A 15,190-nucleotide genomic window follows, 5' to 3' on the forward strand; every position below is an offset into this window, starting at 1 on the left:
TGTGTGTGTGTGTGTGTGTGTGTGTGTGTGTGTGTGTTGCGTATGGGCAGGGTTCAGACCAGCCCATATGCACTCGGTTCACACAAAGCCTGCTTGAGTCCAGAGTCCATGCTCATATCACGTCACATCAGCAGCGGCGGTCCTGCCGGCTTTGCGAGGCGAAAACCTGCTGTCATCCAATCAGAATCATGTCTGCTCTGAACACGTTAGAGTCCGTCACCAGCTCCAGTTACAGTTAAAACTGCATTTTTTAAAGCAGTCTGGGGTCAAAGAGTGGCTGCTAAATACTTGTATTTGAGTTGCAGGCAGGTAAGCATGCAGGACAAGGTACAAAGAACTAAAATGTTAACAGAAAAAGGGAATTAACCTTTCCTGATGTGGGAAACCCCGCCTATCTGCTACTCCAGGGGTGATAAAACAAACACGCCCACCAACAAGGTAAATATGATTTGACCTGGGGCTGGTTGAAAATGTATCATTAATCCTCATCCCATCACGTCCTCCACCCCCTGATTACACAATAACGTGTTTTTTTTTTTACAATATAAATATAAAACTCTGATACTGGTGGCCTTTGTCGCTGCAGCTCAACGGTCAAGAGAAGGCAAGGGTGAGAAGGCAAAGGCTGAATTATACTGGGAATAATATGCCCATTAGAATATATACACATCTTTACCGTTAAAAATAGGATTTTCCTGATTTGTATCAAATGACCATATTGAAATACAATATTTGAATTCAATATATATTCAAATAAAATATATATGTGTAGATTTACTTATTCTGTATCTCTCTTTTACAAAAAACAGAAGGCATGGTGGTAGTGTGTGTGTGTATATGTATGTTTTTTTTTGATAAAACATTTTGCTGGGGGTAACTTGATAAAACTCTCGTTGGCTTAAAAAAGGCACAATCTTATTTGGAATTGTTCGTTTGTTAAAATGGGCACAATGTTTTTTTTTCCTCTCTTTTCGGAACTATGCGAGTAAAACGTCATAAAAATAAGTTTGTTTCTCGATATCGCAGTGAAGGGTTGCCTGAGTTAACCTTGATGCTTGACATTCATTACATGGTTCCCCGTTCTCCCCTAGACAAATCAGTTCGCTTCGACCGTCGCGTCTCAAAAACATCACATGAACAGATTCGGCTATTATCTCCAAAATACAGAAAGTCCTCAGATCACCGCAAATGCCCTAAAATACTGTCCATGTTCTTAAGAGGCACAAGCCTCCTTTGACAGAAAGAATAGTCTTTAAAAAAACTAAAAAAACGGGGAATGCAGAAGGGAGCTGCTGATCTGTATGTTGGAGGGAGTAAATACTATAAATGCCCTCAAACCAAAACCCTTTAAAAATTGTGCGAAGTCACGCGGGGACACAACAAGCTGAGACACCCTCTGTATTCTCGAGGCCTGATGTTTTTACACCAGCTATGGGTCCACACATAAACAAGGGTTTCTCTAAATACAGCCGTTCTAGTTGCTGCTTCCTCTTTTCTTCAACAAGTGAAGAGGAAAAGGAGAGACTGATTTCTTTCGTCAGAAACCCAGGGGATTGCTCTGTAAAACGAGAACCACGTCCATCTGCTGGCTAACAAATGTCTTGTGTGGCAGGCCAGAGGTTGAGAGATCTAAGCCAGTTCATCACAATCTTCCTCTCCTACTCACTCAGACTTTGACTGTCCTCAAGATGTTCCGTTCCACCCTCATTTCATGTCTTTATCCACTGTAGTGAATGACCCGAGGACAAAGAGACCACTCAACTCAGTCTGCAGTCTGATAGTGTCCTGAGTTGTTTCCTGGAGAAAAGACTGTGATTGGGAGAGCTGCTTCACCCTCTTCAGTCTGTAAGATCCATCGGAGCGAGGGCTTTTTTTTCCTCTTATTGACCCCCATTTTGTAAACGACTGCTTGGTGATGCGAGCAGACAGACAGGCACTTCTGTAATCTCTATCAGCGCTGTTAAAAGTGTTTTAGTAACATCAGGATCTATATGTCTGTTACGGTGAGTACAAATGAGGAGAGAGGGAGAAGTAAGTAGGAGGGCTCACTACCTTCAAGTGAGCCAGGTGTGGGTGAGAGATCTACTGCTGTACAATCCGGCCTGCCTATGTATGCTTTTGGGTGACTGTGACTAGTTTCACTGCACCAGATAAACAAATAGACCCATTAAAAAGACAATCTGGGCACAGGTGTGATGTGAGGTGATCCCTGGCTATTTAACTGGCGTTATGAGGTGTTGAAAAGGCAATGTGCAATTCCTAGGAGATATTAAGAGCGGACTCCCTCTCTGAATGACTCTAATGTTAAAAAGGGGTCAGAAGTAAATATACAAACTATGTTTGATTATCTCTTAATTGTAAATCACAGCAAAAATACTGTCTGCTGTGTTCATGTCTGAAGATGTACCAGGGGCACAAAGGTGTCTTGCCCTGCAGAACATTAGAGGTTACACAGACACATCTTTGCTTTATGCTTTTACACAGGCTCTATGGCTAGTGGTTGCTTGCTAACAGTACTGGCCATAGGAAGGTACGAAGTCAAAGGTGTTAATGCTGCAAACGGTGACAAAACCTGAGAGGTAATCATGTCAACATCTTGTCCTTTAACACATTGTGAGTATTTAGATGTCACACATGCAGGGACATTTTTTTTTTTGTTTAACGTTAGGTAATTGAAGGAGCTTGTGGTGACCTGACAGCACCACCTTTAATTATTGCAGGAACTTTCTACATACGGTACAACATTTAAGTGTGTTTGTATAATAACCTTTCAGGTACTGTCTCCACTTTTCACCTTAAGTAAACAAAACTGGCTACAGTCACTACTGCCGTCAAGAAACCACAAAGCATAATGGTCTAAAACTATTACATTTGTAGACAAGTCTCAGGTGTGTGTGTCTGTGTGTGTGTGTGTGTACGTATGTGTGCATGAGACTCAGCAGCCAGTGTTTTCCAATGACAGCTGTGCTGTGGCCCTCTGCAGCTCGGAGCTTGATCTGCGCTGGGTGGGAGGTGGTGGCAGCATCAACCCCAAAATAACACCTCCTGCTCCTTCTCTTCCTACCCCATTCTCCACCTCCCCCACTCTCCTGCCCACCTCCTCTCTTTTCCCCTCCACCTCCTCCTCTCCGTTAGCCCTCACTTTCTTGTCCTCTGCCTCTTCCCTCTCTCCGTCCGCCTCCATCTTCTGGTCTTCGCTCCAGCGGCGTTTGAAGCGCAGTTTGAGCGGGATGCAACGTGTGCCTCCAGGGCTGATGGGAGCGGCCTGACCCGGCTCACTCTTCAGGTTGATCAGAGGGAAGGCCAGGCTGCCGCTGCTGAGGGAAGGAGTGGCAGGAGTCTTGAAGACCTCATCATCATCAGGGTCGTCATCAGGGTTACTGTGTGGAGGGGCAGCATGGCTGCTCCCATTTCCGTTAGCTCGGAGATGGTTGTTGAGCTGATGATGATGGTGATGGGCCGTCCTGCTGAAGATGTCACCTTCATCATCCCCATCAATATGATTGAGCTCATCTTCATCACTGATGTCAGTCACCTCCACCTCTTCTTCTGACTCAATGTCGGAAATGGGCTCCACCTGGAGAGGGAGAGTATATTATATCAAGACATTTCATTTTTCAAACTAAAAAAGTTTAAGAAGAATTTACAAAACCACAAACACCACATTCTGTGTCTGTTAAAGGTCTCACCTTGATCTTAGGAGGCCCGGCAGACAAGGCAGAGTTCATTTTCTGACCTGACCCTGTGAATGAGGAGGACTGGCTGGAGGAAGAGGAAGAAGAAGCAGCAGCAGCCAGTGAGCTTCCAGATTCCCTCTGTTTGCGTCCAAGTGGCGGCGGCTGCAGCTTGAACTTGAACGGTGATGGGTGCTGCTGTCCCTCCTCTCCGCCTCCTGGCTGCTGGCTGAGCGAATGAGAGAACGGTGACGGGTGCTGCTGCTGCCCGTGGAGGTGATGGGTGGCTGGCTTCTCTGGGGTGGGGCGGTGGGGCTGAGGAATAATAATGTTGGGGTAGTGGAGGAAGGCTCGGGGGCTGAGGTGGTAGTTGTAGACAGACTGGGTGTGGGCCTGCAGGTAGTGCTTCATGTCCTCCGGGTTGAAGGAGAAGTGGGAGCCTAACATGGGAGAGGACAGAGAAGGAGAAGGGGTGTAGGGCAGGTGGGGGGTAGGGGTCATGGACAGGGCGGGGGACAGAGTTGGGGCCAGAAGACCCCCGGGGCCAGGCAGGGGGGAGACAGGGAATGGAGAAAGAGTGTCTGGGTGGACCCTGGGCCCATGTCTTGCAAGCCCCGCTGGGTTTGGGTAGACCCTGAAGAAGGAATCATGAGGCAAACGTGGAGGAAGTAGGCCCCTGTAAGCCCTCTCAGGCCCCATGCCTCTCTCATCGGCCCCCATAGCCTCCTCCAGCTCCGAGTTGGTGGAGGTGCCGTCACTGCAGTCGCTCACAGAACCCCGGGCCATGCGGCGAGCCACACTGCTGAACATGCCTGGGCTGCGCAGCTCTTCACTGGATGAGAGTACTTCTGACGGCGTGGAAGGGGGAAAACGAAAGTGGTTGCCTCCAGTTGGCACTGGGGGGGCACTTTGAGGGACTCGACCTGTGAGAAAAAGAAAAAGGGAACGAGTAAGTTAGTTAAATCTGTTAAGTTTAAGTGCTTTTAAAAAAATAAGAAAGATGATGACAGAAACCAGGCTCATCCTCTTATAGAAAGCCAAAGTGAAACCAAAAACATACACAATTAAAATCTCATTGATAGTGGTATTAATGTAAGAGCAGCAAGCTTATGGGACTAACCCAGCTCTCTGGAAAATACAAAAAGAGCATAGAGCCTTTTCTCCCCCATCTCTAATGGCGTCTGGGTGTGAGGAAAGTTTTTAGTTTGTGAGATACAGTATAAGGTTCTCACAAACCAATCTCACGCTACTTCACATTCCAGGCCTATCGGTGGCGCTGATTCTGCTACAGAAATTCACCAAAAGAAAACGGAGAAGAGGCGGAGCATGCGCATAAAGCTTGCCCGCTTTATACAAACCAGCAGTAGAAGAAGAAACCATAACACAACAAGAAGATGACAAAAATGGCTAGTGCAAGGAAACCAGAATCATTCGTGTGTTGTTGCACCAGGACCTTACCACGACCTACCAGGAGAAACCAGGACATTGTTCTGGAAGGAGACATTACTGTTTAAAGATTTCCATTTACACCCAAAGACAGACATGGACAAATAAAACCAAATAACATCTGCATGGCGAGATACCACTGGGGCTAAGTGAGAAAACAACAACAGCAAAAAAGTGTTTTGTTTTGTGATGAACCAGCCCTTTAAAAAAGGTCCAATGCGTAGGAATTTCTCCCATCTAGCGTTGAGATCATATATCGCTATCAAATCTCTCATGCCACGCAGTTCCAAGTATGTATTACAGCTACGGTAGCCTTCACGCTTAAAAAGGCCGGTCTCTTGCTCTTTTCAATATTCTTTTTCCTTTTCTGGATAAAGAAGCAGACTCCTGTTTGTGAAACATGGATTTTGAATACGTGTGGTCCTCCATGTTTCCTTCTTCAACCTGCCGGGCCCGGGAAGCAACAACAGCAGCACCTTTGTGTTCATCATGTGACGGCAAATACACGAAAGGCGGAGCTGTATGTCCTGCATTCCCCTTGCCCGCTAACGTATTTCAAAATGGTGAATTAATATGGAGCGTCTACTCCAGTTCACGTGAACGCAATTGTCTAATTTCAAGCCAATAGGAATACTTGGAATTGACGGTGGTGGTAAATATTCATGAAAAAAGGACAAGTTTGTGAACGGGCAACACCGATTTTGATAAATAACAACTACACACCGGACCTTTAAACTGAAGAGAAGGGGAAAAGTAACTAATGAGAGTGGGTCACAAGTCTCCCATAACTCCACTACTTTACCCAGAGGGTCACAGGCACACACAAAAGAAAACACTGGGTTATACAAAGCCACAAGTCCCCTTCTCTTTCAACCCCTGCTCTTTCTCTCTCTCTCCTGCCATGGAGACAGTGGCACTGCAATACATTCTTGGCATCCGTGCATGTGCCAGAATTAAATATTGGAAAAGTCGCTCTTACTGCCATCACAAACATGGGTTGGGTTCCTCTGTTTTTTTCCAGTACCGCTGAGTGTGTGTGAGTCTCTTTTTTTTTTTTTAAGCGCAACCATGTGTGTCAGAGACGACGAGGAGGAAAAAAACGCTGTGTTTATCTAGTGTGTATGTTTGAGCGTCTCTACTTGCCTAACAATCTAGATTGACGTAGGGCATGTGTGTGTGTGTAACCGTTGTATGAAACCATCATATCACAACATGTCAGTGTGTGGGCCACATCACACGGAGACTATAATTAAAGTTTCGTGCTGCACTTATGTCACCCAGTATCCAACGCTCCATATGGGCTGTGTTTACACTGGGTGGCCACGACCAGAACGAGAGACGACTTGAGAGGAGAGGGATAAACTGGGACGTGGCACACTGATGTCTTCAAAGACACCAAACACACAGTAACCAGGCCGATACATGCACACACACTACACCGAAATTCAGTTTGGTATATGATTTGTACTTCTACTAGGACAGTATCTGATTGAGTTTTCTTTGCAAAAATAGGAGTGAACATACCTGATGTGAATGTGATTTAGATAGTCTGTCCCTAGAAGATGTCTCTTTGGCAGGTAAACTGGTAAGTTGTCCACCACACTGACATGAACATTTTTAACTATTACATTAAAAGGTCTCAGGTATATACAACCTTTGGGCCTTTTCTTAAAAGCCGTCATCGCAGATGACTGCAAACTGACTTCCAAACTAAATTGGAGCAAAATATCAAATTAGAATTGCCTCCCTGTAATGCTACATGAAGCAAGTGTAGTAGCATCTTGGCTAACAAGTAAAGAGTGTGAAGTTCAGCACTTATTTTCGCTGATCAAATTGTAATATTAACTCACAAGGACCTCAAAGTCAGACACCTTAAGGCCAAAACCCTTTTGTATGTGCTTGGTCCTCGCTATCAAGGGTGATTTCATTTTTTTCATCAGAAATAACCATGAATTTCAGTTGCCAGGGGATCATCAGGGCAGAAGAAAGACATTGGTTAGACACAAGGTAGTAACTCCACCGACTTCAACAACCGCTAGTGAAAATAAACTAACAATTCCTTCTTTCAAAAACTAAAAGCCCTGGTTAAGTGCTTGTTCTTGTAACACGTACATCTTAAAACACTCCGTCAGGGAGACAACAGCTCTTCAGTGTCTGTCAGCTGATGGTGTGCCAACCTGGGATGTCAGGTACGTTCATGTGATTGTGTACATACCAGAGCCCATGTCGATGAAGGGGTAGTTGACCAGCACTAGTTTGTTGAAGTTGAACTTGTAGGTGAATCTCTTCCCCTTGGTCTTGTGAAGGATCCTCTTGTTGTAGTAGTATCTACAACGAGAAAGAGAAGACAAACAGCCTTTTAGTTTTGTTACTATTATTATAATTCTTTCAGCAATTTGTGGTAAACCTCTGATGGTGGCCACAATTTGGTTTATCCGAACATTAAAAAGTGTAAAACCATGGATCAGTTCACACATATCAGCTGAAACTGTGATCTGAATTAAGATTTCTCCTGCAGGCCGCAAAATAACTCACTCTGCCAGCGATTATTCATCGTGGAAGGCAGCTTTATTATTATTAGTATTATTATTATTATTATTATTATAATACAGAACCTTTTAGCAATAAGTCAATTCAAAGCCTAAATTAGGAACATTCTTTAAAAAGATTATAAAACAAGCTAAAATAGAATAAGACAGGTTGGAAATACAAAAATAAAGATTACAGTGCAGCGTAAGAAATGAACAATTACTTGATAAAAAAAAAGAAAAGAAAAAGACAGCATCAAAAAGAAATGTCTTCAGCATCGACTTAAAGAACTGAGGTACAACGGACCTTCAGCTTTCTGGGAGTTTGTTCCTGATAAGTTAAAAACTGAACGCTGCTTCGCCATGTTGGGTTTTACAGTGTACCAAAGTAGAACCCAAAATATAGTGCCCCCCCCCCTTTCTTTTTATTGAATCAAGGATCAATTCTGAATCGAGTTGAGAGCATGTTAAAAGGATACAAACAACGTTTTATTATTACAGAAGCCACAATGTCACTGTACAGAGCACTACCTGCATGGCGATACTAAATTACTCGATGTAGAGCACATAATTAAACAAGCTGCTTACAATGTGCATGTACACGTTCTAAAATCTTACTGTGATCACTAAAGGAAGTGGGACAGCCGTTGTGATTTGATCTTACCCAGGAGGCTCCATCAGTAATAGCGTATTAGTCATTGTCAACACACAGGGCAATGTAAAGGAGTGAAAAGAGAGCCGCTGACAGCTCATCTAACAGATAACATGGCTCCCTGTGACTCACCGATAGCCTAAGGACCCAACTACATTCATATTTCTTTACATAAGAACTTGTAAATCACTGTCTCTCATTCAGCTGAGACTGGCCACTTCATTCTGAGAAATATAATACATTATTCATCATTTCCCAGATGAATTGAGCAAAAAGGAGCTCAGTGGCTAGATTAGTACATATAAATGCAGTTTGGCTTGAATACAAACCTGTCAATAAGTTATAACTGAGCTGTTGTCCAGCGACAGAGGCTGAATGTTAAATCAGACAAGGTAGGTAACTGCTTTTCATCCACCCAGTGATACATTTTTCCGTCTTCACCTACATCCATCGGTCTAACACGATCAATAGTATAAATAACAGACATGATATAACACACAAGATTCATAACTGCTTACGTACAGGTAAAAACACAGTAATACAATGTAATGGTAAATAGCAAATACCCGGGAGGTGAGTAATATTCGGTTTACACAATCACTCAACATTACATCAGCCAGTATTTTCAAAATTATATTCAACAAGCCAAGTCTAAACTTGGAGGACAACATCAAACATTGTGCGCACCATTACAGCTCTACACAACAGAAGTAAATAAGATTAGGTTCTTACATTATAGTAAAATATTAGTTTTCTTAAATCAGTCACATTAGTTGTGACACTTAAAAAAACGGATATAATATTTGTCGCTCTGATACCATGCCCTGCAGCTGTATCTGTTTCATTGTGATGAGAGCATGAGTCACTGCCGTTTGGTACAATGCAGAACAAAGTAGAGCAGGAGTGTGTGTGTGTGTGTGTGTGTGTGTGTGTGTGTGTGTGTGTGTGTGTGTGTGCGTGTGCGTGTGCACCAGCTCAATCAGCCCATCAATGACTCAATGAGTAAAGGGCCTCTTCTAATAGAGACAACTACTACGCACACCCACACCGTCACATGTAATACAGACACAAACACACAAAGGAGCAGGCACTAGGGGAGGAACGGTACACGTATTGGCACTGAACCAAAACGGTACATTCGTCTCGTTATATGAATTTACCTGGACAATACACAGTATAAAAATAAATAAACTTGTGTGCAAATTAATTCGTATAATGTGGAACTACTATTCGATACGCAGGTTCTAGGGACACCTAATCTGTATCCCCACCTTAGCTCTGAGGCTAGCCAGCTCCGCCTCCATGCAGTTTATTGTAAGGTGGACGGTCCAGTGAGTGAGCCAGAGACAGCAGCACTAAGGACGAGTATGGCGACTGATGGCGACCCACAAGAGTTAGAGGACTCTCCGGCCTCTTTAAGATCGCAGGTTTGGGAAAATTACGAGACTGTATGGCTGCATGCCCTCCCGTCTGGTTCCGTCCCCGCCTCCAAAACCTCAGTCTATGTATCAGTTCCAGTAGTACAGGTGAGTGACTGGAGGATAAGACGAGGACTGTGTCAGCGTTATTCAGCATTTGTCGGGTATGTGAGTGGAAACACATCTAACATGCCAATGCATATCTGACGCCATCACCCAGATGGACCAATCACTGTAACAAGACAAAACAAACTGCCCAACTTCTCCTGCCTACAGTGCTTAACCAGCTTTTAGATTCAAAAGGTGCTTTTAGTATTTGCTGCTTGTACTATGACCTCATGCCATCCTGTCCAAATATTCTTATTATTCTGTGTAATTTGCCCTTTCATAAAGAAGAGTTGCTGTATTATCATTTTAATAGCTGATTATCTTATTTTAAATACAAGTTCCAAATGGATTCTGGAGATGATGTGGGGTACTTACTGTTTACATCTTACTTTACACATGCAGGGGAGAGACTTTATGACGCTAGGTGCTACAGCCTGAGACATGAAAAATAAGTTTAAAAAAAAATGAAAAATGTGCCTTTTGCTTTTCCCTCCATTGTATCGAACCGAACCTTGATGTCTGAACCGAGGGTATGAACCGGACCCTGACTTCTGTGTACCGTTCCACCCCTAGCAGGAACACAGGCTCAAAACATGCAGAAAACATATACAAGAAATGACAAAACTACAGAGGACCCGCACACCAAATTAGATTGGTGATTTGAAAGCACACAGTGTTCACACAGTGGCATTGAGTAATTTCAATAATAAGCCCAAACGTACAAGGGCTGCAGTGGTGGAAAAGGTTGTCTAATCATCGAGTAAAGTTAAGTGAACATACAATACTATAATAGAGTCTTACATTTAGAATTTTTTTAGATAATTTTTTGGGGCTTTTCCCTTTATTGTGGAGAGACAGTGGATAGACATGAAAGGGGGGAGAGAGATGACACGCAGCAAAGGGCAGCAAGTCGGACTCGAACCTGCGCCGCTGCAGGACTCCGCCAAAATGGGCTCACGCCCTTACTGGGTTACCTAAAGGCCCCCTTCTGCATTTAGAATTTCTAAGTAAAATCATTAATTAAAATCAGTTAAAAAAAGAAACAACATTGGAGCATTACCTTATCTTCCACGCTGTCCAATTTTGGTCACACCTTGAGTTCAAAGCATGCCCAAACCCGAACCCCATGCAGATGAACGTCGCTTGCCCGCCCGCCCTTCCTCCCTCCATAAGACCAGCGCCCCTCATCCAGTTAAATTTTTGATGGTGGGTGAGTAAGGAGCTTTGGGCACTGGTTACATGGAGGTACCGAACAAACGGCTCTGTGAGTGAGGAGTGTAAATTCTCACCGCTCACATGCTCTGGTTGACGAGAAGTACGAAATGACAGGCCCTTACATCTGTTCTGAGGTCCAGCACTTGACCACTTTGCAGTGGACAATACAGTGGAAAGTTAACACGCACATGGCAAAAACAGACAGAAACCACACATGCTCTAGGACGTAAAATGCAGTATTTGTAAGTAGGTGGTCACAATATCAGGCCTGTACGGTTACATGCTGCAAAAGCTGGAAGGACATAATGTTCACAGACGTGATAGATAGACTGATTGATGGCACTTTGTTAAAGTCCACACACACATTCACACACACGTGTGTTGAGTCATTATGGGACAGCCCGTCTCACACACTAAGCCCAGGCTCGCTCCAGGCCACATGCTCTTTGAAGACCATTTGAACTTCCTTCATATAAACAAGAAAGGACTTTGACTGTATGGACGTATTGAACACACATGTACATGTGTGTGAGACACCAACTCACAAGTGCACACACAGATACATGTCTCACACATGTACTGCGTGTGCATAAATGAATACACACGTGTGTACTTCAAAGACGCAGAGAAGCATTAATCAAAGACTTCACATCTAAGAGACGTAGAGAACAGAATTATTTAACAGTCGTTCATTCATATAAAAGGTTTACAATCCACAGAAAAGACATTTACAACAAAAGTTTGGCTGCAGCTGGTCCTTGATATAAAACCCTCACTGAGGCCAGAGACAAAGTAAAAGCTCCTCTATCAAATTGACTGTTTATTTACACTAAACCTTTGTGGGATCATTTGCGTCTCAAGGATAGAAGCCATTTAGTGTCCATGTTTAATTTGGAGATTAAATAACTGTGGATCGCACCAAGGACTGCGAATTCTTACACCAAATAAAACCTATTATTAGGAAATAGTTGCGCAAAAAAGCAGATTAAACATGAATTGAAGCATCAACATTAGGCATACATTTTATATCTTTCAATTTGAAGTCTCTGCTTTACCTAAAAATGCTTGTACTGAGGGATATACTGTTAAGTGCATTTTGTCTGATATCCGGACTGTAGCGTTGGGTATACTCGAGTGCAACACCGATGCTGATAAATAGTCATTTAAAATGGCATGTAATCTATTTTTTTTAGTTTTTATTTATTTTTGGGGGCATTTTCCCCTTTATTTCAGAATGACAGTGGATAGACAGGAAAGGTGGGGGAGAGATGGGGGATGACACGCAGCAAAGGGCTGCAGGTCAAATTTGAACCCGGGCCGCTGCAGAGGGGTCAGCCTGCATGGGGCGCACGCTCTTACTGGGTGAGCTGGAGGTCGCACCGATGCAATTAATTTTGATTGACTCATCTAACAGCTGAAAAGAAGTCCGGAGGGGCTCAGTGTTTTATGGTCATTCCCCGGGCCCTGTAAGTTTTGTGCTTCTTATTGTTGTTGTTGTACAACTTCAAAGTTTCAAGCTTAAACTGTGTTGACCTGGTAACAAGTTTAGAGTTGCCTGCAAAGGACGGGCCACGTTGCCTACAATCTACACACAGCAGCATAGCTTCCCCCTCATGCCAACCAAGGGTACCATGTTAGCCTTTGTGGCTAAAAGTGGTACTTTTTCTTCTTCCCTGGCTCAGTCGGTCTCTCCCTACCTACGCCTTCATGCTCAGTGGTGTCTAAGTCTCAACCTCTCGTTGAACATGCAACAGTAAAACTCGTAAATTTTACGAGCTGACTGCATCACCAACGCTACTTTTGTCCGTGAGTTTTAAACGGACTGTGCAAAATAGGTTTTAAAGTGCTCCATTCTCGTCATTGAAGCCTCTATGTTTTCCAGTGCCAATTTGTTTTGTCATTGTTTTAGTTTGCATTAAAAAATACACTTTGTGAGAAAACAAATGTGGCAGAGAATCATGATATCAATGCTAGGCTAAAAAAACGTGATTCATATATTTCCCGGAATCGTGCATGCCTACTATGTACACAATACATCTGTTGCATTGTTTCTCCCTATGTGACACAAATTCAATTTGTTACCATACATAACTTTTATGTGTTAAAATATATTCCTATACAAAGTTGTATGCCTCTAAATATGCAGTCATATGAGCCTAAGTCGAGACAGAAAAAGGTTTAAGCAACAAACAAGACACAGATGGGATGGAGGAGGGCTGACATATAACAAGGTGTTAAATGTATCCGTGTGCATGTGGGGTGTGTGTGTGTGTGTGGTAATGAGGCAGTGTAACTAGTCATCGCCATGGCAAACTATAGCCCACACCAACCTACAAAACAGGAGGCGACAGTGATGACTAGCAGTTTGAATGCGTGTGTGTGTGTGTGTGTGTGTGTGTGTGTGTTTGTGTATGAACAGACTGGCAGCTAAATAAAACTGCAGCATCCCACATGTGCTCTGCGGAGGGGGAAGGTGTTTGTTTCTAAATCTGCTGTCACCCTGGAGTTTTACCACGAAGCGCAGATGCACATTCACGACGACAACAACAACAACAAAAACTTTTCTTACACATTTGATGCCTTAGTAATTAGGCTCAAATTTACCCAAGAACTAAAAGATTAAAAAAGGAGAAATAAGCTCAAATGTCAAGGTCACCAACATTACACAGAACCAATACTAGTGGGGGGCACAAAGTGTATAGTTCACTGAGTTTATTACAGTTCACCTGGAGTTCAAAGTAACATGAGTCCAGATCCTGTAACTTGAGGTTGACCAGTTTGGCACTTTGCCATTATCTGAATCCACTGGTGTTGACACCTATCAAGACCATATGATCTAAAAATGAAGTTAAATATTATCATCAGTCCAGACAAGCCTTTCGAAGGAAGGGTAAAAGCTTTCAGACTGGAGCAAAGACAGCGTTTGTCATTTATAATAAGTGTCATCAGACCTGGCTCCGCAGTTTTGCTCCTAATTGAGTTAAATGAGGTTTAACAAGGAAAGTTGGTTTCTATTGTAAATTAGGGTGACTTTAGAGTTAAAAGGTGAGGTTTGTTTTCTTGTAAATAGTTTGTTTACCTTCTTGCCAAAGCTCATTATTTGTTAAATTGTGTTGACTGGATTTCCTACTCAAGTCAATATTCTTTTTTTAAGATTCTTTTTTGAACATTTAGGCTTTCTTTATAGGACAGCTGAAGACATGGAAGGGGAAGGGGAGGGGGACTGCAGGTCGGAGTCAAACATATTTGTGTCAGGATCTGCAGAAATGTGCAGTACAACAAAAATATATTGTTTTTTGAAAATGAAACCATGTAAACCTATTCTTGTACAACCTCAAAATACAATTATAAACTTGAAAATGAGCATAATATGGGCGCTTTAAGCTTTCAGACAAGAATGCCGGTGTTCTATTTGCTTAAACAAACCGATCAAAAGGAGCAAATAAACAAAGTTAAAAGTATGTTTAAGGGGCAAGTATAGTCCAAAAACAGACACAAACGTAGTTAAGTCTCACCTTAGAGCTCGGCTAAGCTTGTCATAGTTCATTTGTGGTTTGCACTTCCGCGCCCCCCACAAGCGGGCCACCTCGTCCGGGTCCTTGATGACAAACTCTCCATAGTCTCCCTGCCAGGCGATGACGTCGTGGTACTCCTCTTTCCTCAGCAGCTCCAGGATGAAGTGCCACAGCTGGATCTGTCTGGAACCTGGGCTTGACTCAGGCTTGTACGCCCAATCTGGAAAGGCAAACCCTGTGGGACAGAGGAGAGAGAAGAGGGGGGTTACAGATGGATGATTGTGACCCGAGGCAAATTCAAAGACAGGACTGACAGGACAGCAAAAATCTGGGTTTACTCCAGCACTTTAACCCTGTCTAGTCTTTAGCTCGTCTCGAGCCGTTGGCGCACTGCACCTGATAAACCATCATCCTTCTAAAGCCGTTAATTGTCTCCTTGACTGCAGCTGTTTCACCAACACAATAGGTGTAAAAAGCTTATGTTTACAGTGAATAATGGTCAGGACTTTGTCTATGTATGCATGGGTTTGGCAATACAGAGATATATTTTGCAAGAAACTAGTTGGCATCCATTTTATGTGCTTGAACGGTGTTTTGTGTAGCCCTGGAGATAAACATGGGGGGGGGGGGGGGG

At 43.3% G+C, this 15,190-nt stretch overlaps 1 protein-coding gene across 1 annotated transcript in view; it reads right to left on the reverse strand.

The window, feature by feature from the left end:
* Positions 1-253: 253 nt before the first annotated feature.
* erf (Ets2 repressor factor) overlaps positions 254-15,190 on the reverse strand; it is a 35,076-nt gene continuing 20,139 nt past the window's right edge. The window contains exons 2-5 of the mRNA XM_034891865.1: positions 14,557-14,791; positions 7,336-7,448; positions 3,690-4,597; positions 254-3,577 (exon numbers count right to left, since the gene is read on the reverse strand). Coding sequence (XP_034747756.1) covers positions 2,936-3,577; positions 3,690-4,597; positions 7,336-7,448; positions 14,557-14,791 — 1,898 coding nt within the window. The 3' untranslated portion in view covers positions 254-2,935. The remainder of the gene's footprint in view (positions 3,578-3,689; positions 4,598-7,335; positions 7,449-14,556; positions 14,792-15,190) is intronic.

Source organism: Etheostoma cragini, chromosome 14 (genome assembly GCF_013103735.1).
Source record: "Etheostoma cragini isolate CJK2018 chromosome 14, CSU_Ecrag_1.0, whole genome shotgun sequence".
Classification (NCBI taxonomy): domain Eukaryota; kingdom Metazoa; phylum Chordata; class Actinopteri; order Perciformes; family Percidae; genus Etheostoma; species Etheostoma cragini.